Source organism: Gnatocerus cornutus, chromosome 4 (assembly GCF_029298725.1).
Source record: "Gnatocerus cornutus isolate USDA-ARS CGAHR chromosome 4, icGnaCorn1.1, whole genome shotgun sequence".
Classification (NCBI taxonomy): domain Eukaryota; kingdom Metazoa; phylum Arthropoda; class Insecta; order Coleoptera; family Tenebrionidae; genus Gnatocerus; species Gnatocerus cornutus.
The window spans coordinates 4,863,880-4,889,794 of NC_142236.1; the positions used below are offsets into that span (position 1 = coordinate 4,863,880).

General features: G+C 30.2%; 1 protein-coding gene across 1 annotated transcript; it reads left to right on the plus strand.

Moving 5' to 3' along the window:
- Positions 1 to 231: 231 nt before the first annotated feature.
- On the plus strand, positions 232 to 25,309 carry LOC148176188 (uncharacterized). The gene is made up of 6 exons (XM_088033871.1): positions 232 to 418; positions 16,578 to 16,786; positions 17,142 to 17,277; positions 21,201 to 21,334; positions 21,467 to 21,665; positions 25,015 to 25,309. Exons 1-6 carry the CDS (start codon positions 364 to 366, stop codon positions 25,104 to 25,106), a joined length of 825 nt encoding a protein of 274 aa, XP_087889997.1. The 5' UTR covers positions 232 to 363; the 3' UTR covers positions 25,107 to 25,309.
- Positions 25,310 to 25,915: the final 606 nt, after the last annotated feature.

The following is a 25,915-nucleotide window of genomic DNA, read 5'->3' on the forward strand; positions in this document are numbered from 1 at the left end:
CCTCGCCATTAACAACCCCAATAAACCCCCCAGCACAGTTAAAACAGTCACCACAGGACTTAGCATTGATTATAGTCCGGCTTAAGTGCAGATTCGTATGTAAATAGATGTCAAAGTTGCTAATTGCTGGTAATCATATGCATTGGTCCTGAGGGTGTTTCACTGTATTGTAAACAGCGGGGGTGCAATCGGTGGACGCTTGCGCACCCTCTCGTTCCAAGATTCGTTACATCCACTTCTCATTCGGTCCAGCGCGGTTCTGCAAGTTAAAACTGTTCCGTACGTTCCAAAGATGATTTTGCCGATGACGCGGAGTTACAGAGTGGCGCTGAAATTTTGAAATGTGAATAGTGAAAGTGGACAATGGTACAAAGTGCAGGACTTATTTTATGTGTGCTACTGGCGAGTTTGCCGAAAGGTGAGAAAGTTTGGGAAGTTTCCCAGAGGGTTTGGAAAACGAGGAAATAACTCCAAAAAAAGTTTCATCTGCTTAGTTAAAAACGAAACTTATTAAGTAGCTTAAAATTATTTTTGTTTCAATTTCATTCGGCGGTGGTTTAAGAGGAGTGCCGACGTGAATCTCCCTAATTAATTCTGATTGTCTTCTAACAATACACTTATTAGCGATCGCTCGTAAATTACTAATGGTGCTAATTACTGTACTTAATTTTAAAATTGTTTACTCCATTGTCGAGTGCTCGGAAATAAAAGATTTTGACCTGTTTTTTTTTTAATAATTTTTTTATTCTCTTCGGTTTAGAAATTTAAAGTCTTTCGAGGTTTTCGAAGCTCAGGTTTTTTGTTTGTGCGAGTTCAATAATTGAGTGTCCTTTGATGTGGATTTATAGATTTTTTTTGGATTCCAATGTCTCCGATATCTCCTGTCTGCTGCTTTCATTCTCCACATTCGAGTTTCATTACTTTTTTTGCATTTTGCAAATTTCTTTTATGGAATGAACTTTTTAGAATAACTATTCGGATTTGCGAGCTTTCTAGGTTTCTTTCCACGATTTAGGATAAAAACAGATTTATTTTTTGCTCCGATTTTTGATTCGTTTTATTGATATATTTTTGTCTCAATACTACTTCCAATTTATTATAAAATTTGGAATGTGGAATTGGATGGTTTTTCTAATTTAAAATCTTGTTTTTCAGTAAATTATTTAACTAGATTTTTTGCTAGACTTTTCCGTCTTCCGGTCTTTCTAAAAACGATACATTTTCATACAAATTTTTATTACTCGATTTTCTATATTCTTCAGATCTCCTACATTTTCTATTCATTTCCTCATGTTCTCTAGATTCTAGAAAAGCTCTATAGGTAATTTTGCTTTTACTGTCTTGAATTTTCGACCCATTGTTTCTAGTTTCTTTACTTTAGATAAATCAAATCTTTAGAATCTCTAATTCTGGAAACTTTTCAAATTCCTAGACTTTTTAATCATCCATCAATAATCCCTTGGATTCTTATATTTTCAAGCTTCTGCACTTATTTTAAGAATTTTATATTTCTTCTAGGAAACCTTCCAGATAGCTCAAATTTTAAATCATTTAGTGTCATTTAATCCTAGAGACTTTCCAGACGTCCTCAGTTTTCCAGATATTCTGTTTTTTTATTTTTCTAGTTTTCCTAGATTTTATGAATCTCTTGGATTCTTTTAACTCCACCAGATTCGAATGATTTTTGAAAATTTTGAACATTCTCTTGATAGTTTTCTCGATTATTTGGATCTTTTAGTTGATGTTCTCTGGTATTTTAGCTGTAATTTTCCCGGCCTTCCTCAATTCTTTCCATTTCCTAGACATTATTAACTTTCCAAGATTTTTTTTGTTCTTTCGTATTCTCTTTATTTTCTAGCTGTTGCACTTGTTCTCATGATTTTATATTTTTCCTAGATTCTGGAAAATTTCCGAATAGCTCAGATTTTGGATCATTTAGAGTCTCTTAATCCTGGAGACTTTCCTGACGTTCCTAGTTCTCCAGATTTACTGTTTCTTAATTTTCTAGTTTTCCTAGAATTTATAGATCTTTGGATTCTATTAACTACACCAGATTCAGCATAATTGTGAAAATTTTGTATTTATTCTCTAATTCATTTTCTCATTTTCTGGTTTCTCTGCTTAATTTATTAAATAGGTATTAAAAATTCCTAAATTTTGGAATTCTCTTGGCCTTCCTTAATTCTTTTATTTTCCTAAAAATTTTAAACTTTTCTACATTTTTTGTTTTTTATATTTCCTGTTTTCTGGCTTCTTCACTTGATTTCAAGATTTTATGGCTCTCCTAGATTCAGAAAAGTTTCCAGAAACCTCCGATCTTAAATTATTTAGATCAAGTTTCTAAAATCTTTAAATTTTAGAAATTTTTACATTCTGGAAAGCCTGGAGAAACCTCAGACTTAGGATTACAAAAATCTTTTAGAATATTCTATGGATAAATAAAATTCGTAGTTTTCATAAATCCTGAAGACGTCTAGACGTTCTCCCAATTCTTCCGATTTCCTGATCATTTTTATATCTCTAGTTTCCCTAAATTTTATGGATCTCTTGTATTATCTTTATTTTCTAAATTTCTTAATTTTACATATTTTAGAAAATTTTTTTGTTTGATTTTATATTTTTCAGCTCTTCTACAAACACTTTTATTCCTTTTTCTTAGTTCTAGAAACTATCCATTTGTCCCAAATTTTGAAAATTTTCATTTTAAATTTCTTAATTTCCCTGAATTTTTTGGATTTTAATTTTCGTTTAATTATAATAGTTTGTAGATTTTCGAAATGTTTGAATTCCTTCTCCTGACCCTTCCGTTCTTCCAGATTTCTAAACCCCACAGATCTCCGTTCCTGTAAATAAATTAAACCTTCAGAGTCCCTAAATCCTGGATTTCTCTGATTTCAATCTCAAATCCCGTCAAATTTTCCATCAGTCAAAAGACGAGTTTCCCAGCCTGTTTTACTTTCACTGCCACAACCAATTTTAATTTTCTGTACATTATTGGACTTGGCGTGTGTGTAATCTACTCCCACAGGACCACGAGTACAAACGGTATTCCCAGGTCAATTTGTAGGGATAATCTCTGCTAATCTCAATAAAGCTGGCGTGTCAGAGACGCGGAATCAAAAATTGGCGTTTTAGGAGATCAGGCGGCGGTTAAATAAATTTCGGATGTTGGCAACCCTGAATAAACAATCGACGAGTTTTTCAGTGCTACCAACATAGATTTGTTTGTATGATTCGGTGCTTTAAGAGTTCCGTTACAACAATGTCTTTTACTTGTTACCGATGCTTTAAGAAACGCATTAAAGCACCGATTTGTGAGTTGACACTCCTGTTACGTCACTTTATGACAAAAACACTAACATAACGGGGTACATAAAATAAGTACTATAAAACACCCGTTTTATCAAACTTGTATTTTAATACACTATTTCCGTTCATTAATGACCCTCATTACCGCACGATTTTAAGCGACCACATAGAGGTACGAAAAAAACGCGAATTTGGCGGGAATCGACACAGGACTTTGTAATAGATGCTTTTATTAACGAACTTGTTTGTTAATAAACTATAACGCAGTGCTAAAAAGTTTGTTTGATAAATCGATACACTAGTTTATGTTCATATTGTTGGAAGTTCTACTATACATCGTTTGATGTCAGTAATCCAATATAAGATTTCCCTTTATCATTACAAGAGCACTTTGAATATTGGTAGTAAATCAGCTCCACCACACTATAGATTGCAAAGAATTAAATAAACGTTTTAGGCGCAGAAGGAATTTTTATCGATTCAAACATAACTAATTTAGTAGAAACAGAAGGTCAAAAAAATCCGAGATGCGCTGCGCTAATCCACTCATTAAAAAATGTGAAAACTCTTGAAAGTGCTCCTCTAAAATTTATAAACCCGATAGCTGCAATTCAATGTCTTCTATAATTCAGCCTCCGAGAAAGTAGATAAAGCCTCGCAAACGCCCAATTAAATAAGAAAAAGTACAGTTGCACTACACTTATTTGGTTCTTTCTAAAACAGACGTCGACGTCGCGCCGCTTTACTTTGAAAGTAGAATTCGCTCGCACGAAATTAATTTTCTCGCTTTAATTTAAAACACGTTTAAAGGTTAAACTTTCTTTGATTTTCTGACGAAACAAATAATTAAGGAAAGCCCCTTTATTAACTTTAGATGTTAACATTCTAACCAAGTTTTCTTCAAGTATTTTATAATTTAAGTAAACGAAATTAAGTGGTTTTACGGTGATGAAAGTATTTTGGTATCGAATCAGAGCTGAGTTTTGTATTTGTTTTGTTATTTTAGAGAATTCGGCTCTTGAAAACAGAAAACGCGTTGAACAAAGAGCACTCGGCCAAGTTTTTTGTGGAAGAGGAGATATAAGTAAGCAAACAAATAAAGTGGAGTTTACGATTTTTCGGATTTATTAGGAAATAACGAGGTCTTTAAGAGGTCGTAAAAGTGTGTGTTTGTGACGGTTTATTGTTAAACGAGCGAATGATTCATCATTGCAAATCACCTGAGCTGTCAAAGTTGGCACCACTGGGACTAAAAAGCGCTTAATAGAACAAGTGCTGTAATAACTAATTTTGCAACAAGTTGCAAAGTGGTAATAGCTTGAATAACACGTTTTGCTCGTATTATCCATTTCGCACGAGTTGCAAACACGATTTTTTCTACAATCGCAACAAATGCAAAATTTAACAAAAAATATCTGTTTCTTGTTTCACGAATTTCAGAAAATTAAAATATACCATCAAGAGGTCGTCGCTCCACAATCCCCCAATTTATTGAAACCTTCGATTCCTTTAAAATTTATCGGCGGCGGCGTCTAAATATTCCGCTCGATAATCCCACAGATTGCCTTGAAGAATTTAAAACCGTCGTGTTTATACCGTTTTATTTAACATGTGGATTTAGCCAAATAATACAATTTTAATTAATTTAAACAATGTTCCTTCAAGCAAAAAAATAACTTCCACATCATTGCTACATCAAAATATTTGTCGCCATAAAAGCGACGTTTAATTTACTTTTAATTTAAAATATGCTTCGGGGGAAAACATAAAATTATTCTGTTCCGGTTGACAAACATTTTGAATTTTTCACACCCGTGGAATTGTGTACTAGTTCAAAAGAATCCAATTCTTTTGTGTTGAATTTTTAGCTTGTCGTGGCAACGCGAATTGTATTTTTGGTTTCTTGAATTGAAATTGTAATGCAGACGCACATTTGACGATGGTGACCTTAAAGTGCGGAAAAAGTGCAGGAGTGCGGTAAAAAAGTCGGATTGCAGTGGGTTATTAACTCTACCAAGTTGCAAAATCGTAGACGAAACGATTCAAATTTTATCAATTTTCATTTTCAACCAAAAGTTACTAAAATTCGTAATTTTGATAGTTTTAGTGCTACAACTTCGAAATTTGCGGATGATACTCTTCTTGAATGATTTACTAACTCCACCAAATTGCAAAATTGTAGAGAAAAAGGCTAAAAATTTAGAAATTTGAATTTTTTAAATCAACAAAATTTGCCAGGATCTTATTAAAAAATTCGTAATTTTGCCAATTTTATTGCTACAACTTCAAAATTTGGGGAAGTTACTGTTTTAAAACAGATTAATAACTCCGCCAAATTACAAAAATGTAAAGCAAACGACTTAAAATTTAGAAATTTTCGTTTTTTGGACTAACAAAATTTGCCGACATCTTTTCAAAAATTCGTAATTTTGATAATTTTTGTGCTACAGCTACGAAATATGAGAAACTTACTCTCTTGGATACGTTTATTAACTCAACCAAATTGCAAAATTGTAGAGCAATAGACTCAAATTTTAGAAATTTTTATCTTTTAGACCACCCAAAAAATTGCTAACATCTTTTTGAAAAATTCCTAATTTTCATAATTTTTGTGCTACAGCTTCAAAATTTACGAATGTTACTCTTCTTGAATAGTTTATTAACTTCACCAAACTGTAAAATAATAGAGCAAAGGACTAAAAATTAAGAAATTTTCATTTTTAAGACAAACCAAAAGTTGCCGACATCTTTTCCAAAAATTCGTAACTTTGATAATTTTTGTGCTACAGCTACGAAATTTGCGGATGTTATTCTTTTTGAATGATTTACTAACTCCACCAAATTGCAAAATTGTAGAAAAAAAGACTAAAAATTTAGAAATTTGAATTTTTTAGATCAACAAAATTTGCCAGCGTCTTATCAAAAAATTCGTAATTTTGCCAATTTTATTGATACAACTTCAAAATTTAGGGAAGTTACTGTTTTAGAACAAATTAATAACTCCGCCAAATTACAAAAATTTAGAGCAAACGACTCAAAATTTAGAAATTTCAATTTTTGGACTAACAAAATTTGCCGACATTTTTTAAAAATTTCGTAATTTTGATAATTTTTGTGCTAGAGCCACGAAATATGAGAAACATACTCTCTTGGATAAATTTATTAACTCAACCAAATTGCAAAATTGTAAAGCAATAGACTCAACTTTTAGAAATTGTTATTTTTTAGACCAACCAAAGATTGCCAACATCTTTTTGAAAAATTCCTAATTTTGATAATTTTTGTGCTACAGCTTCAAAATTTGCGAATGTTACTCTTCTTGAATAGTTTATTAACTCCACCAAACTGTAAATTTATAGAGCAAAAGACTAAAAATTAAGAAATTTTCATTTTTAAGACAAACCAAAAATTGCCAACATTTTTTCCAAAAATTCGTAGTTTTGATAATTTTTGTGCTACAGCTACGAAATTTGCGGATGTTCCTCTTCTTTGAATAGTTTACTAACTCCACTAAATTGCAAAATTGTAGAGTAAAACGCTAAAAATTTAGAAATTTGAACTTTTTAAATCAACAAAATTTGCCAGCGTCTTATCAAAAAATTCGTAATTTTGCCAATTTTATTGCTACAACTTCAAAATTTGGGGAAGTTACTGTTTTAGAACAGATTAATCACTCCGCCAAATTACAAAAACGTAGAGCAAACGACTTAAAATTTAAAAATTTTTATTTTTTGGACTAACAAAATTTGCCGACATTTTTTAAAAATTTCGTAATTTTGATAATTTTTGTGCTAGAGCCACGAAATATAAAAAACATACTCTCTTGGATAAGTTTATTAACTCAACCAAATTGCAAAATCGTAGAGCAATAGACTCAAATTTTAGAAATTTTTATTTTTTAGACCAACCAAAAAATTGCCAACATTTTTTGGAAAAAATCCTAATTTTGATAATTTTTGTGCTACAGTTTTAAAATTTGCGGATGTTACTCTTCTTGAACAGTTTATTAACTTTACCAAATTGCAAAATTGTACAGCAAAAGATTTTAATTTTAAAAATTTTCATTTTTGAGACAAACCAAAATCTCCAATATCTATTGTGAAAATTCGTAATTTTGATATTTTTTGTGCTACAGCTACAAAATGTTGGGAAATTACTCTTTTTGAAAAATTTATTAATACTACCAATTTTCAAAGTTGTAGAACGAAAGACTCAAATTTTAGAAATTTTTATTAAGATTAAGAACAACCAAAAATTGTTGACATCGTTTCCAAAAATTCGTAATTTTGATAATTTTAGTGCCACAGCTACGAAAATTGCGGATGTTACTCTTCGTAAACAGTTTACTAACTCCAGCAAATTGCAAAATAGTAGAGCAAAAGATCAAAATTTAGAAATTTTTATTTTTAAGACCAAACAAAAAACAGCTCTTGGAAAAATTCGTAATTTTGCCAATTTGAGTGCTACAGCTAAAAAATTTGAGCAAGTTACTTTTTTAGGACAGTTTATTAGCTTCACCAAATTACAAAAATGTAGAGCAAAAAACTCAAAATTGAGAAATATTAATTTTTAAGACAAACAAAATTTGCCAGCATCTTTAGTAATTCAGCTCCAAAATTTAAGAATAGTTTATTAATTTTACCAATTTGCCAAATTATAAACTAAAATACTCGAATTTCGTGTCTCTTTGAATTGTAAAGCACACTTGAACCGAATGCTCAAATGTAAATAACAATCATTGCCAAATTTTTTATTGCATGCAACCAATTAAACGATCCATTGAAAAAGGTAGAAAACACAAGAACTGAGAAATGATGTCATTAAAGCTACAATATCGCATTCCAGTGCAATATTTTCCAGTCGATTACAACCACCATTAAACCAAAATGCGGCCCATAAAGTTGGCAACACTTATTTATGCGCACCGTGCAACATTTCATTTGCATATTGTAGTGGCAGTAAAGTTTCCACGCAGTTTTCCCAATATGTTTGACCACATCCATGCATTATAATCCCCATAAAACAAAAATATAGATTAGGTAAAACCGTTCGTATCAAAAACACTTCGTTTTACAACACAATGAAAATTTCATTACAACGAAATAAAAGCCAACCCTTGTAAAACATCTGGAGGTAATAGAGAGACAAAAGAGGGTTCCAATCTTGCATTTATTATTACAACGAAAGGGGCGATTGTTTTGAAAATAAACACAGTTGGCTTCTGTCTGTGCACTGGTGGTCTCCTATTTGAGTTCGATCTAACTACGTCCGGTAAATTCAGAAAAAAACAATGCAATCAAGGAAATGGAAGGATTAAATAATTATAATTAAGCATTTGTGCGAATTTAAATTTACGGCGTTCCTGCAACAAAGCTACGGATTTAATTAGAGTCGGAAGGGTTTTTATATTCGCTGCAGTGCGCTGCAAGAGTGACAAGCAATTATTTCGAAATTGTGTTTCGGGGGTGAGAACTTCAATTTGACGTTTAACAATGATTTAAATATCGGTAATTACTTTTGGAATTTGATGGAGTTTCAAAAAGTTAAAATTAGAGTGTCATCACGTTTTTCTTTTTTTTCTCTTTGAAATGTTTTTTTTTTTCATTTTTCGTTGTCTTCAACTTTTATATATTTTTTTTCTTTTTAATATTGCAAAATTAAGATTAGAAGAAGAAATTAGGAAATTAAAAACTAGAACTAGAATTTTAAGGAAATTCTTGAAAATTATTAAAGTTAATACTAAAAGTAGAATTTTCTGGAGATCCTAAAACGATAAGAGAAATTAATTTTATAAATTTGAAAATATTTAGACGCTTAAAGGATCTCCGAAAGTCTAAAAAATTAAAATAAGTCAAAACCAAAAAACTAAGAAACTATGAATTAAGAAAAAAAAATGACAGAAACTTAGAAATAGAGAAACTGAAAAAATGAGAAACCAAGAAAATAAAATTCTGAGAAACTAAAAAACACTAAACGAAATTGATAGAAACTAAATAACTAAGAAATCATCAAATTAAAAAGAATGAAAGAAACTAAGAAACCTAGAAACAGAGAAACTCAGGAAATGAGGAGAAATTGGGAAATCAAGAAACTGAGAACCTGACGGAAACTGTAAGAAACTGAGAGAAACCAAAAAAACTGAAAGAAACTGAGAAAAACTAAAAAACTATTAAACTGAGAGAAATCCAGAAAGTTAAAAATACAGAAAAATCTAAAAAAATAAAGAACTGTCAAATTAAGAAACTGAGTGAAATTGAGAAACTTAAAAACAGATAATGTGAGAAAATAAAAAATTGGAAAGCTAAGAGACAGGAACTGAAAGAAATCAAAAGAATCTAAAAAAAAAATAGAAAAACTAAAAGCTAATAAAGTACCAAACTGGGAAATTGTCAAACTTGAGTAGCTGAGAAATTTAGAAACTGAGCGAAACTAGATTAAACTGAAGGAAACTGAAAAACGGAGCAAAACTCAGAAGTAGCTGAGAAAATAAGAAACTGAAAAACAGAAAGTAACCGAGAAAAATTAAAAAACTAAAAAACTATCAAACTGAGAAACTGACAAACTTGGAGACTGAGAAGCTAAGAAACTGAAAGAAACTAAAAAAAACTGAAAGAAACTGAGAAGCTGAGAGAAACTCAGAAACTTAAAAATAGAAAAGCTGGGAAAATAAGAAACTGAGAAACTGAAAGAAACAAAGAGAAACTAAAAAACTTAGAAAATATGAAACTAAGAAATTGACAAACTTAGAGACTGAGAGGCTATATAGCTGAAAAACTGAAAGAAACTAAAATAAATTGAAAAAAACTAAGAAACTGGGAGAAAGTCAGAAACTTAAAAATAGAGAAACTGAGAAAATAAGAAACTAAGAAACTGAAAGAAACTGAGAAAAACTAAAAAATTAAGAAACCATTAAACTAAAAAACTGTCAAACTTAGAGACTGAGGAGTTGAGAAAATAGAAAACGGGGAAACTAGGAAATTGACAGGAACTAAGAGAAACCAAAAGAAACTGAAAGAAACTGAAAATAACTAAAAACTAAGAAAATATCAAACTGATAAACTGAGAACTGTAAACTTAGAGACTGAGAAGCTGAGTAACTGCAAGAAACTAAAATAAATTGAATAAAATTGAGAAACAGAAGCTCAGAAATAGAAAATTTGAGAGAATAAGAAACAGAGAAACTGAAAGTAACAAAAAAAACTAAAAAACTTAGAAACTGAGAAAATAAACAAAATTGAAATAAACTTAATAAAACAGAAAAATCGAAAGGAATTGCAAAACTTATTAACAGAGAACCTGAAAAAGTAGAAAACTAAGAAACTAAGATACTGACAGCAATTGAGAAAGTAAGATATTGGTAAACTAACAAACTGAGAAAGTAAGAGAAACTGGCAAAAACCGAAAAAAACTAGAAAAATCTTATAGAAACAGAGAAACTAAGAACCTATCAAATTGAGAAACTGTAAAACTTGGATACTGTAAAGCAGGGAAACTGGAAAACTGAAAGAAACAAAGAAGCTGAGAAGCAGAAAAATGGGAAACTGAAAGAAACTGAGAGAAACAAAGAAACTGGGATGCTGGAAACTTGAGAAATGGAAAAACTGTGAAAGAAGAGAAACTGGGAATCAAGAAAACTAATAATTATGAAACTAAACAACTAAGAACAACTAGGAATTAGGAAAACTGAATATCTATGGAACTTTGTATTGATATATCTTGTTTCTTCATTTCTTTGAAATCAAAAGTTGTATTAAATTTTTTTTAGACTTAAAAACTTAAAAATTAAGAAATTAGGAACCTAACATCTAAAAAACTAAAAGACTAGGAATCTAAGATACGCAGAAACTAAGTTTTCTTATTTATGTGAGCTTTTTCGTTTTTTTCTTTAGTTTTTTAATTTTTAAATTGTTATATTGGTACAAACTAATTGTAGTAATAACTTAAGAAAGTAAATAAAAAATGGAAAAAAGTAAACAGACAATTTGAAAAGCAATTGACTTTACAAGGTGAAAGTTTAGAGCAAACTAAGAAATTACACTAGGAAACGAAGAATGACAAATTGAAGAATTAAAAAAATAATAGAAAAAACACAAAAGTTAAAAATCCAACTAATGACAACAAAACATTAAACAAAATTTGTGAGACAAAAATTTCGAAAAATTTTGCAAACCAGTGACTCTAAAACTTGGCGTGATAATAAAGTAAAATTTGTAAATATGAATTCGTCTAAAACGCTTAACAACTGTTAAAAATTACAACACTTTTAACGTAAACATAATTTTAAAAATAATATTACATACTAATTTAAAACTAACCCGGCGCATCCACCATTTATTAAACACACCGAAAAGTTTTTAACGCTAAAACTAACTACTTTTGTGTTGTTTTTTCACCAACTTATTAACATTCTCTCCTGCCTTTCTGCAATTTAAGAAGACTTTTCTGTTATTACGAATTTACGAAGGAGAAACGCCAAAATCCTCATATAAAGTTAGCCAAGTTAAGTTGACTGTACGTAGGTGGCTCTGAAGTTTGTTCAAAGTTAGATAATCGAGTCGCCTATGACATGAAGTTTACAAGTAATATAATCTACATTGTTTTGTATTTCCACACACACACTATTTTCAATTTTGATGCAAACGAGTTGGAACGTACGATAAGTCTGCCTGAAATTGGTAAAATAAAAGAACTGACGATATTAAGACGTTCCGAACAAAGAAACTTCTTGAAACTTAACAGAAAGAGAAAAGTTGCATCATCAATGAAACGTCTTCTATAGTTTTCAGTTCTAACTTTCAGCCGTACGTTTAGATTATAATAATATCTCAATTCGTGGAAGTTTCAATCGCGAAAATATCTCTAAGTACGTGTATAAAATGCAATATCTGTACGAATTTCGTCGTCGTTCAGAGGCAATCTTCCATCTAATTTCATCACAAATTTGACGTTTTTTTGTCAAATATATCACCCGAACCATAAAACTGCAATACGCTCTCCTATCAGATCCGTATTCTAAACGAAAACGCTTTAAGCGGCCTATCGTAAAAGATATTCCCTTTCGAATTGTATTTCACATGAGAGGTAACGCCATTGTCAACATTGCTGCAGCCCATTTGCAATTCATGTTAATCCTTCATCTGGAAAACGTAGTTTCCAGGCGTCTTCATTCGCGGAGTAACGAAATATTTTCGGTCGGGATTGTTTGAAATCTGAATCCATAAATCTGAAAGTTTCCGAACGAAAAAAAAGGACACGTAACTCTGATGCCAATAGCACATGTTTCAAATTAGTACAAGAGCAACAAAAGTTCCCGGGAATTATTTGATTTATACCACGTCCACTGGAAACTGATTCCAGAGCTCCGCCGACAAAAAACTTGTTGTTATAACTCGGCCATGTCTATGAAACGAATCCAATTTTCATGTTTGTCGTGGCTGGAGCGAGGAAAGCAATTTACTTCCGTTTTATTAATAGATAGCCAATATTATATCAACTAGAGAAAAATTCGGGTGAATATTCTGCTTCAATGTTCGCTTTCAATCAAAGGGGAAACTCATTAATTATTTTGTTTGCTTGTCATCGAAATTGGTCATTGAGTCAACTCGAAAGATCCAAATTAATGATCAATTAGGTGTACATGTGCCGCTGAATTATTCCGGAAAAACTCTAAAAGTGAATTTCTGTAGTTTCAACCCTCTTTGTTCGAACCAAAATCTCAAACAATGTTCCTTCTAGGGGTGTTTATCTCAAAGAAGTAATTAATTAATTTGTTTCCGTTGTCATATCGACAAATTGCCTGCCGAAGTCAATTCCGATAATTAGTGAAAAAACAGTAATTGATGTTTGTTTTTAACAGAGTTAATGGAATTTTATTAACAGGATGAGAATAATAAACTACGTTTAATTTATCATTCGGGGGCTGACAGAGGTTCTATTTAAATAAATTTTGGGTTTCGCTGCCACAAAATTAAAGGACTCACGGTTTGGCGAGGTTTTACACACAAAAGCGGTCAGTATATTGCTTAAATAGTGCCAAAAGTTGGATATTTCACACGACAGTTGAGTCATGAGCCAAAAACTTTTATTTTGTCCCGGCGCATCCACCACTTTTATTCTTTTTTTATTTTAAATTTTTATAATTATTATATATGTATTTATATATGAAGGTAGTTTTAGCACCAACCGGGACTAAACTAAGAAATTGGGAAAAATAAAAGAAAAACAACATAAACATTTTAAAATTCTCTCAAACTGAGTTCGATACGGCAACTGGAAGTTTACAATTGTGGATATTTTAAATGAGGGCGACCGGAACATAAATTATCTCTTAAAACATCAACGTCGAATTTTATTTGAGTTTCTGTGTTCTTCGCGTTTATTGTACAACCATAAAACAAACAACCAAATATTCGAAATAATGGCCATAAAAGCATATTTGGATTTGGAAAAAATTTATAGATGCTGCAGAGGCGTATTTAAATAAAAGTGCAAGTTTTAATTCAGAAGAATAAAAAACAAAAATATAAAAAATAAGTAAAATTAATATAAAAACATAAAAAATAAGACGGACTAAGACGGCTATTGTCCAAAAAAAATAGGGATTCTAAAGAGAAAAAAATTAGAAAATACCTATAGAAAAACATTAAAATTCTAAAAATAATAAAATAAAATAATCAAAGAAAATTAAAGAATGTAAAATGGAAACACTACTAATTTAGAAATTTTTTTGAAGAAGTGGAAAATCAAGAGAAAATTAGTCAGAATCTAGAGAATCTAAACAAATTACAATAAAACTTAAGCTAATCATAAAAGAACTAGAGGCTCTAAAGACAAACTAAGATAAATCTAAAATGAATTCATAGATAAAATGCCAACAAAATGCAAGAAATGTAAAGAAACTCTCACAAGTAAATTCGAATTGAACCAAGAAGGCAGCTAAAAACTCTAGAAAAGAATCTAAAAAAAATATTAGTATAATTGTGGGGTGCCCCGGGCATCAATTACCTTAATCCGTCCCTGTATAATAAATTAGAGATTCAAGAGACTGATCCTCACACAGTAACTATTGGTAAGTAATTTTTCCGTTGAGCGTTTATTAACAAAGGTCATTAAAGCACGATTTTTAGTCAAAAATCGTTGATTAATGACACCACTTAATCAACGGTTTTTTACAAGTGCAATTTGTGCCGACTTGGGTCGTATCAAACCTGTAATTGTAATTATATTTATATACCACTTTTATGTCTAAGCGTTAGTATTTTCCGAAATCCGAAAGATCGAGAGAATGTATTACGGCACGGACGTAGCAATTATAATCACCTTCATTAACCAACTTGTTCGTTAAATAATAATTTTTGTCGGCTGATGATTAATAAGACATAAGACAATTTTTGCTTTGGTCAGACTTGTAGAAATACATAAAAACACGAATTGAATTCGAATCTAACCTGCTACTTCAATTTGCGATCATTTTCTCAAAATACGTTTGACGGAAAAGTTGGTTAATAGGCAATTAATATTCTCGATGTGTTAACACACGAACGTAGCGATGGTACTTGCTTTCATTAACCAACTTGTTTGTTAATTAACAATTTTCGTCAACTGTGTATTAATGATGGTTATTAATGCACGATTTTTACGTACTAGACCTGTGAGTTAGCGTTTGATAAAAAAGTTTGTCAATAGGCGATAAACAATGTTTGTAGATTTTTCAAATTTTTCATATTTTTTTGATAACTTACTTTCCGGTTTTTTTTTATTTTTCAAACTCTTTGCGTTCTTTGAATTACATTTTTATATCCTAAAATTTTTACATACTTTAGAACTTTTAAATTTTCCATGTTCTATGGTTGAATTTTTTAAATTATTTGAAGGTTTGATTATTATATTCTTCTGATTGTTCTTCAAAATTCTTTATTTTTGTTGGGCTCTCTGGTATTTTTATATTTATGAAATTCCCTTTTTTATCCTTTGAGGTTTTTTGCAATTTTCCATTCTTTGTATTTTTCCCTCCTAAAAAAGTCAAATTTTGTTTGCATTTAGATACTTTAGATTTTTTTAGATTTTCCAAATTTTTTGGATTGATCCTGTTTTTTAATTTTCTTCTGTGATTTACTGCAATTTGCTTGAACTTTTTCAGACCAGTTAAATATTTTCAGTTCTGTGGATTCTTCAAGTTTTGCATGTTTTTCAAATCCATCGCATCTTCGAATTGTGCATTTTTAAAAATATTTAAATATTTTCGATTTTTCAAAATTTTCATATTCTTTGATAAATTGTTTAGACTATTCCAAGATCTTAGCGATGGTAATCGCCTTGTTAATTAACAATTTTCGTCAAATGTGTATTAATGATGGTTATTAATGCACGATTTTACATACTAGATCTGTGAGTACACAAATAAACGCGACTTGAACGGGAATCGAGTCCATAATAGGCGAATAACAATGTCGATTTGAATCGCCTTTATTACCCAACTTGTGCGTTAAATAATACTTTTCGTCGGCTGTACATTAATGAGGTTATTAATACACGATTTTTACGTACTATTGGTGGCCACATAAGACAATTTCTGTCTTGGTCAGACCTATAGAAATACATAAAAACACGAATTGAATTGGAATCTAACCTGCGATTTCAATTTGCGATCATTTTCTCAAAACACGTTCGACAAAAAAGTTGGTTAATAGGCGATTAATATTCTCGATGTGTCAACGAACGTAGCGATGGTAAGCGCTTTCATTAACCAACTTGTTTGTTAATTAACATTTTTCGTCAACTGTGTATTAATGATGGTTATTAATGCACGATTTTTTTGTACTAGGCCTGTAAGTACACAAAAAAACGCGACTTGAATGGGAATGGAACTTAAATTTTCCATTTTCCGTCATTATCTCAAATGCGCTCGATGAAAAAATTTGTGAATAGGCGATTAACAATCTCGATGTATTAACGCACGATCGTAGCGATTTAAGTCGCCTTCATTACCCAACTTGTTCGTTAAATAACTACTGACGTACTCCTCTTTTTCCGCCATGAATAATTCAATAATCCCTTATGAATACCAGATTCCAAGTGCACAAAATCAAAATCAGGAAATTTTAATTTTTAATATAAAAGACTTGTATAAAAGTCACAAAACAACTCTTTCAATTTGCATGCTAATGCGTATTGATTTTATCCAAAATGTACACAGAATTGAGGATTCTTGTAATTTATTCATTAAAAACCAGTCGTGGAGCTCATTAAATATGCTCGTTTTGTTACAGTCATTCTTTCATTGAAAGATGTGGTACTACAAATAGACCCAGAGATCGTCCACTTTGGGGATGATTCCACCCTTCGATGCAGCTACGACTTGGAGGGTGCTCCTCTTTACTGCGTCAAATGGTATCGAGGGAGCTACGAGTTTTACAGATACACCCCTAAAGAGCTTCCTAGTACGAAGATTTTTTCTTACGACGGAATCCGAGTGGATGTGAGTGCCCGTTTGTCTGAAGACGTGTGATTCTTGTCCCGATATATGTAAAATATCTTTTAGAAAAACGATAAAATAAACGCGGAAATGTGGTGGTCATTAGACCATCGACGTTTGTGTCGTTTTTCCCCCAAATTTACCTCAACAGTTGGGTTTAGTTTAGTTGGCAAACAAGTAAAGTTTAATCCTAGGAATTCCGTTCCGGTGATTTGTTGACGTCATTTGTCAGTACAAACAGTGCAGTTTAGATATCCGACTATTGTAGTATACGCAAGAGCACTCAGTTATGCAAAACCCTCGACACATTATTTACAGATAACTGTACAATAATGGTCTAACTACAATTGAATTGCAGCTGAAGCAGTCCAACGAGCACCAGGTGGTCTTGCGTGAAGTTGGATTCAGTCTCTCCGGAAAGTTTACATGCGAGGTGACCACAGATGGGTCTATCATCAAAACCGCTGCTGTATCCAAGGATATGTTGGTTGTTGGTGAGTGTAGGGCCAAGGACAATTACTTCTTCGTTCATATCAAAGTTCAGCAGTCATGAAATTAAAAAAGATCGATTTATCGCTGTGAAGGATTTCGTTTAAGATTTATATTAAAACGTAAGCTGCTTTGAAAATGTTAAGCTTTAAAGCTGCCAGTAGCGCGTTCGGCGTTTTAAAAAAGTTACAAACATCGAACTTTTTGGATGTTTGGTGAGTGTTGGAGGGGAAAATCGGGATTCTGTGTTGTGTTTTCCACAGTTTTGAGCGGAGGAATTTCGTGGTTTTTCTCTAGGAGTGTAAAATTCTTTCGTTTTAGAAACATATTTTGCAAAATGTCTGTCAATATTTTTATTTTTTTCTCGTGTTGCCATCAATATCATCATTCTCTGAATTATTATATTGTTTCAAAAATTTCTTTTCTTATTGTATTTATCTTCTTTATATCAGATTACATTGTTTTCTTTTGATTAACTTTATTGTGTCTTCTACAGTGTTTTGAATGCACACATCTGCTTCCATGAATTTTTTTATGATAGTAAAGGCTTCTTTGAATTTTTTTCTTAATTTCTATTATATTATATTAACTACATTCTCCAAAAATCCAAAAAAAATACTTTAGATTTTTTAGGTTCTCCAGATTCGTTAGATTCTTCGGATCGGATTCTTTTTTCTCTTTTTCTTCTTTTGTTTGTTGCGATTGCTTTAAATTCCTTCAGACACGTCGGATTTTTTTTCAAATCGTTAGATTTTTCAGCTTCTTCAGATGTTTTAGATTCTTTGCATTATTCGTTTTTTGGATTTTTGAAATATTCAGATACTTTAAAGTCTTTACATTTTTTATACTAGTTACTATATTTTTTGAATTTTTTACAGGCTTTATTTTATTCTGCCTGTGGATATTTTAATTCTGATTGTTATTTTGGATTTTTTATTTGTCTTCAGGACTCAATGGAGTTTTTATATTTAAAAATCCCTTTTCTTTATTTTTTGTAATTTTGTGTTTTTTCACCATATTTGTTTTATTCTGTAAAATGAGTTCTTTAAAGATCATCAAATTATTTTTTTTGCATTTTGAAACTTTAGATTTTTAGTGTTTCCAGATTTTTTGGATTTTCCAAATCGGATTTTTTCTTTTCTTTTCCTTTTTTTTTGCGATTCGCTTGAAGGAATTCCAAACGCATTGAATTGATTTCAATTCTGTAAATTTTTCAAGTTTTACATTTTTTTTCTGGTTCCTTCTATGTTTCGAATTCATTGCGTTCTTTGAATTACATCTTTAAATCTTTGAAATATTTGAATACTTTGCAGCGTATAAATTTTCCATATTCTGTGGTTGATTTTGCAAATTATTTCAAGATTTTGTTGTAATATTCCTCTGATTGTTCTTCAAAATCCTCTATTTTTTTTAACACTCTGGAATTTTTATTTTTATGAAATTCCTTTTTTCATTCTTTGCAGTTTTTAGCAATCTACCATTCTTTGCATTTTTCCCATTTTTTAGATTTATTACAGTCTTCCTAAAAATGTTAAATTTTGTTTGCACTTTAATAAGGAGCTTTCGGATTTTCCAGATTTTATGAATTCTTTGGATCGGATTCGGTTTTTTGTTTTCTTCTTTGGTTTGCTGCCATTAGCTTGAATTATTTCAGACCAGTTAAATTTTTTCAATTCTGTGGATTCTTAAAGTTTTTCATATTTTTCGAATTCTTCGGATATTCAAATTGTGCATCTTTTGGAATTTTTGAATACTTTCGATTCTTCAAATTTTCTAAAGTTGATAAAAAGATCTTATTGTCGTTTTTTTACCGAGTATCTCTAATTTTTCAAAACTCTCTGAAATTTAAATTTTGTATTCTTTGAAGTCCTTCCTCTTTTTAATTTTTCATTTTTGGTATTCTTTTGGCTTTTTCGATTTATTCCAATTCTCCAAAAATCGTAAAAAAGTGCAGATTTTTTTGGATTCTTTCTTCACATTTCTCTCTTTACATTTTTTTGTTTTTCTTCAATTTCTTAGACTCTTCAGATGCGTCGAATTTTTCCAGTTCAGTGAAAAGTTTTACCATTTTTCTGGGCTACTTATTTCTGGATTTTTCAATCTTTTTCGAATTATGTGCATTTTTTGGATTATCTGCATTGATTTGCATATTTTAGATTTTTTGAATTTTCCACATTCTTTGTTTATTGTTTTGGATGAATTCGAAAATTTTATTTTAGTTTTCTAGATGACTCTAATTTTTTTCTGGATTTTTGTATTCTTTATACATCTTGCGTTCTTTAATTTTTTCATTTTTTGTATTCTATCGGTTTTTTAGATTTATTTCAATTCTCCAAAAATCGTCAAACATTCTGCAGATTTTTTGATTTCTTTCTTCACTTTTGCCTCTTCACATTCTTTTGATTTTCTTGAATTTTTTAGACTTCTCTGATAAATCGACTTTTTTTAGTTCTGTGAAAAGATTTTCCAATTTTTTGGATTTTTCTAAATCTTTTTCGAATTTCTTGCATATTTATTTTTTTTTTAATTTTCTTTGATTAATATTTTGTATTAATTCGAAGCTTTTATTTTAGTTTTCTGGTGGAATTTATCTTTCTTTTTCTGGATTTTTGTATTCTTTATTGTACTTCATTACAATTTTTTAAAAATCGTCAAAAGTTCTTCAAATTTTTTTGGATTCTTTTTTTTCTTGTTCTTCTTTGAATTGTTGTTATTATTACATATAAATTTCTTAGACTCTCCAGATGCGTCGGATTTTGTTAATTTGGTGAAATTTTCAAGTACAAATTTCTAATTTTTGGAGAATTTATTTTAGTTTTTCAGAGTATTTTTCTGTTTATTCTAGACTCTCAGGAATTCTTACAATTTTAAAATTCTCTGAATTTATTGTATTTTTTAGAATTTTCATATTCTTTCAGCTGGCAATCTTCCAAACATCGTCAAAAATTCTCTTGCTTTAAATATTTCCGAGTCTTCAAGTTCTTGAGATTTCTTCTTCTCATTCCATTTTTTGCATCGTTGGGGTTTTCGTTAATTTTTTAGACTCTTCAGATGCACTAAATGTTTTCAGTCAAGTTTGTGAATTTTCAAAGTTTCTCCAATTCTTTGCATTTTTTGAATTTTTTAAATTTTATTTATACATTTTTAAAATTATTTAATGGTCTTGTTGAATTCTGTGGATTTCTTTTCTTTTTTTCTACACTCCCTGGAATTTTCGAGTTTCTATAATTTTAGTGTTCTTCCGGATTTTCTCTCTATTTTCTGGACTGTCTGAAATATTTTGTGTTTTGAAAATTCTCTATTTTTTTAGATCATTCGTAGTTCTTGTGTTCGTTAATTCTTTCTTGTTTTCGAATTCTTATGACTTTCTAGATTCATTTCGATCGTTCAGAAAATCTCCGGAATTCAAAAAAATGTTTCAATTCTTACAGTTTCTTCGATCTTCATAGAGATTTTTGATTTAATAGAGGTGCTTTTATTTGGTTCAAATCTTAAATTCTGTGGCTCCTTTCTTTAGACTCATTCAATTTCTCAGAACACCTCGATTTTCTCCGTAAACTTTTCCCGACGTCTTGAAACCCCATTTTTGAAATTCTTCGACTCGAAATTGTTGCATTTCCGGTCGAAATGAAGTTAAAGACCTCCGCCAAAGCAACAACTTAGTTAGTTGGCAAAAACTCAACAGCCGCAGCCATTTGATTTTCCATTGAAAGGAATTCCCACCGAGTGAACTACCCTTCATCAGTCTGTTTGTGACCGTTTAGCTATCTCCAGCCAAAGATACAAAGTAGCTTAGTTAGGAGTATCACTTTAATCTCCAGTCATGTGAAAATACCGCATCCCATGAGGTTCAATTTCAATTACCCAAAATCTCGTTAACCTAACAGGTTCTGTATTGTTATCACTGATTATTTTCTAATTATTTCAGCGCTGCCGGCTCATCCGCCAACACTTAGCACTGATAAGAGTTTCTACGATATCGGCGACGTGCTACGAGCAAATTGTACGTCGCCGCCGGCGAGGCCCGCCGCCACTCTCACTTTCATCCTCAACAATCATGTGGTGAGGATGCCAATGTGACTTTTTCTAGTTCGGTGCTTTAAAAAGCTCATTAACGCATCGTTTCAGAAATCGTTATTATTACGAAACTTGTGCATTAATATGCTTACTAATTTCGCCCGTGGTTCTTTGCAGGTGTGCGAGAAATGCGTAACCCGCAAACACCCGGAAAACCAGGTGTGGTGGAGCGAGTTGTCCCTCGAACTTCCACTTTTCCCCTCGCATTTTCACGGGGGTAGAATTACACTCAAGTGTATTGCGAAAATAGGAACACTTTATGAAAAGGACGTCCAGATGAGTATCTATAATGTGAAAGATCCTATACCGGCCAGAGGTGAGTCAGAAATTAAAATGATGGAAAGAAGTAATAAAAGTAATGGGAATTGTTCACATTTTATGTGTACCTACTCTATGTTGAAATGTTCACCGGGCGTGAATGCGAATCGGAATTTAATTTAGCAAAATTTTGCAAATTTGCGATGTAATGGAGCATCAATATTGGTGTCATTACAGTTATTTTACATGCTCTAAAAAGTCGGATTAATGGAATGAAATTTGCGGTGGTTAATGGGATTAAAACTGATGCGATTGCGGCGTGGAATATTCGCGATTTTATAAATTCGTTAAATTTTTTCGAATAATTTGAATTTTTTGCTAAGATTCTTTCAACTCTTTATATTTTTTTTCACTATTAGCTTAAGAATGGCATGTTTCCCTAGTGTGAAATTAAATTTCGCTCTTACAAGGAGACAAAAAGCGTATTTTGGGTTGCCTATATCAATGCATAAGATTTCTAAATCTGTGAAATGGACGCCATTTGGTGTGGAATTTAGAACAAGAGTTTGAAATTATTTTTCATAGCAGAAATAAGACTTTCTAAAAATTCTTTCTTGATCTAAAATCTTATAATTTTGCACAATTAATTAAGTCATATCTCAATTTTACTGTTGAGGAGCTAAATTTGTCTGGTGTAGAATTTAGTATACATTTTTGAAAAAATTCTTTCTTCCTAAAAATAAAAATTTCTAAAATTTGTCTTCCTTGTTCTAAAATGTTGTAATTTTTCGCGATTTATAAAAGTGACAAAAGAAGTACTATTTCCAAATTTTGTATAAATTGTTGAAAATTTTTCCTTGTTAATATTTTTTTTTTTCTAAAATTTGTCTTACTAGTTTTAAATTCCTGTAATTTTGCATAACTTATGAGGATAGAAAAAGTAATATAATTTCCAATTTTCACTGTTATAAAGCAAAATTTGTCAAAGATATAGAATTTAATACACATTTTTAAAAGTTTTATTTGTCCTAAAAATAAAAATTTCTAAAATTTGACTTTTTTGTCCTAAAATTTTGTAATTTTGCGCGATTTATAAAAATGACAAAAAAAGTATTATTTCCAAATTTTACTGTTATAGAGCAAAATTTGTCAAAGATATAAATTTTTGTGTAAATTTTTGAAAAGTTTTTTTTGTTCATAATTTTTTTTTCTAAAATTTGTCATTCTTGTTCTTAATAGCTGTAATTTTACATAACTTATTAGGAAAGAAAAAGTAATATAATTACCAATTTTCACTTTTATAAAGCAAAATTTGTCAAAGATATAGAATTTAATATACATTTTTAAAAGTTTTATTTGTCCTGAAAATATAAATTTCTAAAATTTGACTTTTTTGTTCTAAAATTTTATAATTTTGTACGATTAAGTAATATTATGAAAGTCGCACTATTTCCAAATTCCAATGTAGTGGAGCTAAATTTGTCATATGGATGATCGAATATATTTTTTAAAAAATTTTTTGTCCCAAAAATACAAAATTCTCAATTTCTTCTTTCTTGTTCTAAACTTTTGTAATAATGCACGATTTATAAGAATGGTAAAAGTAGTATAATTTTCAAATTTTACTGCTATAGAGCAAGATAAAAAAATTTAGTAAGAATTTTGGAAAAGTTTTCCTAGAACTCTAAAATTTGTCTTTCTAGTTCTAAAAATCTATAATTTTTTAGGATAAATTAGAATAGTGAAAGACGTACAATTTCCAAATATCACTGCTTCGGCGCCTAATTTGTTATTGATGTATAATCAAAGATAAATTTCTTTTTCTTAGTCCTACGAATAAAAAATTCTAAAATTCGCCGTTCTTGTTCTAAAACTTTGTAATTTTGCAGAATTTATAAAGATGGTAAAAGTGATATAATTTTCAATTTTCACTGTTACGGAGCATAATTTGTCAAAGATATATAATTTAAAACAAATTCTTGAAAAGATTTTTTGTTCCAAAAATAAAAATTTCTAAAATGTATCTTTCTTGTTCTAAAATTTCGAAATTATTCACAGTTCATAAGACTGGTAAAAGTAGTATAGTTTCCAATTTTCATTGTCATAGAGCAAAATTTGTCAAAAATGTGGAATTTAGTAGGTATGAATTTTCTTTGTTCTTATTTTTTTCTCTATTTTTTTAATACTATACTTTTGCAGGATTAATTAGAACGTTAAAAAACGTTTAATGTCCAAATTTTACTCTTCTAGCGCCAAATTTGTCATTGATATAGAATAAAGAATGAATTTGTAGAAAATTTTTCTTAATTCTAGGAATAAAAAATTCTTAAATTTGCTTTCCTTGTTCTAAAAATTTGTAATTTTACAAAATTCATGAGAATGGTATGGTAAAATTTGGCAAAAATTTGGAATTAAACATACATTTGTAAAAGGTTTTTTACCCTGTAAATTAAAATTTCTAAAATTTGGCTTTTTAGTTCCAAAATTTTGTTATTTTGCACGAGTAAATGTAGTATAATTTTCAAATTTTACTGGTATAAAAAAATTAAAATATATAAAATTAAGTATAAATTTTTAAAAAGTTTTCTTTGTCTTTAATTTTTTTCTACAATTTGTTTCCCTAGTTCTAAAATTCTGTAATTTTTCAGGATTAATTAAAATGATGAAAGACATATAATTTCCAAATTTCACTGTTTTAACGCCAAATTCTTCTTAAAAATTCAAATTTTTAGAAAACTTTCCTTACAATTAGTCCTAATATTAAAAAAAAAAATTAAAATGTGCCTTTCTAGATCTAAAATTGTGTAATTTTGCATAAATTATGAGGATGGTTAAAGTGATATAATTTCCAATTTTTACTGTTATTCAGCAAAATTTCTCAAAAATATGTAATTTAGAGTAAATTGTTGGAAGGTTTTTGATCCAGAAAATAAAAACTTCTAAAATGTGACTTTTTTGTTTTAAAATTTTGTAATTTTGCGGAGCTAAATTTCTCATAGAAACTACATACTCGCGATTTCGTTAAATTCAATTCTATTGAATAATTTTTTTCACTATTAACTTAAAATTATGTAATGTTCCTAACTGTGAAATTAAATTTCGCTCTTACAAAGAGACAAAAAGCGTATTTTGGGTTGCCTATATTAAGGAGCACGATTTTTAAATCTGTGAAATAAACGCCGCGAAGTTTTTCGCTATTTCGCCCGGAAATCCGTGAAAATTATCCTGGGAACCTCTTAACTCCTGTGAAAAATGACAACAACGTCATTTCTTTCGCAACGATTTGTTTTTCTACCGCCGTAAAGTTTTTCGTCGATTTCTTCCGACTTTTTTTAATTCCCGTACCACGAAAATGACAAATGGTCTATCAAAGAAACTTCTTAAATGTCTGTTTTTCTCTGTTGCAGTAACGCAGAGCTCGGTCGGCTGCCCCTACGTCAGATCCTACAACTTAATAAATATCTTATTCTTATTATTACTGTTCCTTTCAGTGTTTTAAAAGACTGTTTTGTTGACATGTTCACTTTAGTTTCGTTGTAATGACTGTAAGAAGTTATTAATTAATTGTGATGAAATTTGCTGCAACTAGTCGTTTAGAAGATTGTACATCTAAATTTTGTATGGTTTCGATGATTATTGAAATTGTAAGCAACGTTTTTGAAATGAATGGATGTTGATAAGTAAATAAATATATTATCTATTTGATTGTGTGTTATTTTTGAAACGACGACAAAGGGGGACAAAGGAAATTCTATTAGAGGAACATCGATATTGAAGGGAAGCTAATTGAGTTGTATTGAATTCCACCCAAATGGAATGAGAATAATCATGTTAATAAAAACATAAATTCCGACGGCTGGGGCTGTGTAGAGGTAAGTTAGAGCTTTGTCAACTGTGTGCTTTGGAAATATTATATAACTAGTGCTGAAAGGTGGGTATTTCACCCTTAAGATTAGATTAACAAAATTTTAAAAATTAATTAATATTTTCCAATTTTCTAATAAAAAATCAAAAGAACACGGACCAAATATTTATGAATATGTCATTAATTTCGTCTTGTAACTGTCAAAATTACCAGAATTACAACGTTTTCTACACAAAATATTAATTTTGGTTTGTTATCAAAACAAAATTTTCTAAATTTTGTCTATTTGATTCTAAAATTTTGTAATTTGACACAGATAATAAGCGTACTAGAACCTGTACAGCATGCAAATTTTGTTTTTGTGATGTCAAAATGATCACAGTTGCGACGTCTTATACTAAAAATGTAAATTTTCGTTCGTCAAAATAGAACAAATTTTCTAT

Excerpts from the sequence above, each read along its gene's own strand:
- LOC148176188 (XM_088033871.1), top strand. The coding sequence starts at position 364 with ATGGTACAAAGTGCAGGACTTATTTTATGTGTGCTACTGGCGAGTTTG. Across the intron at positions 419-16,577 it reads ACTGGCGAGTTTGCCGAAAG|TCATTCTTTCATTGAAAGAT; the intron begins GTGAGAAAGTTT and ends GTTTTGTTACAG. Across the intron at positions 17,278-21,200 it reads CAAGGATATGTTGGTTGTTG|CGCTGCCGGCTCATCCGCCA; the intron begins GTGAGTGTAGGG and ends TAATTATTTCAG.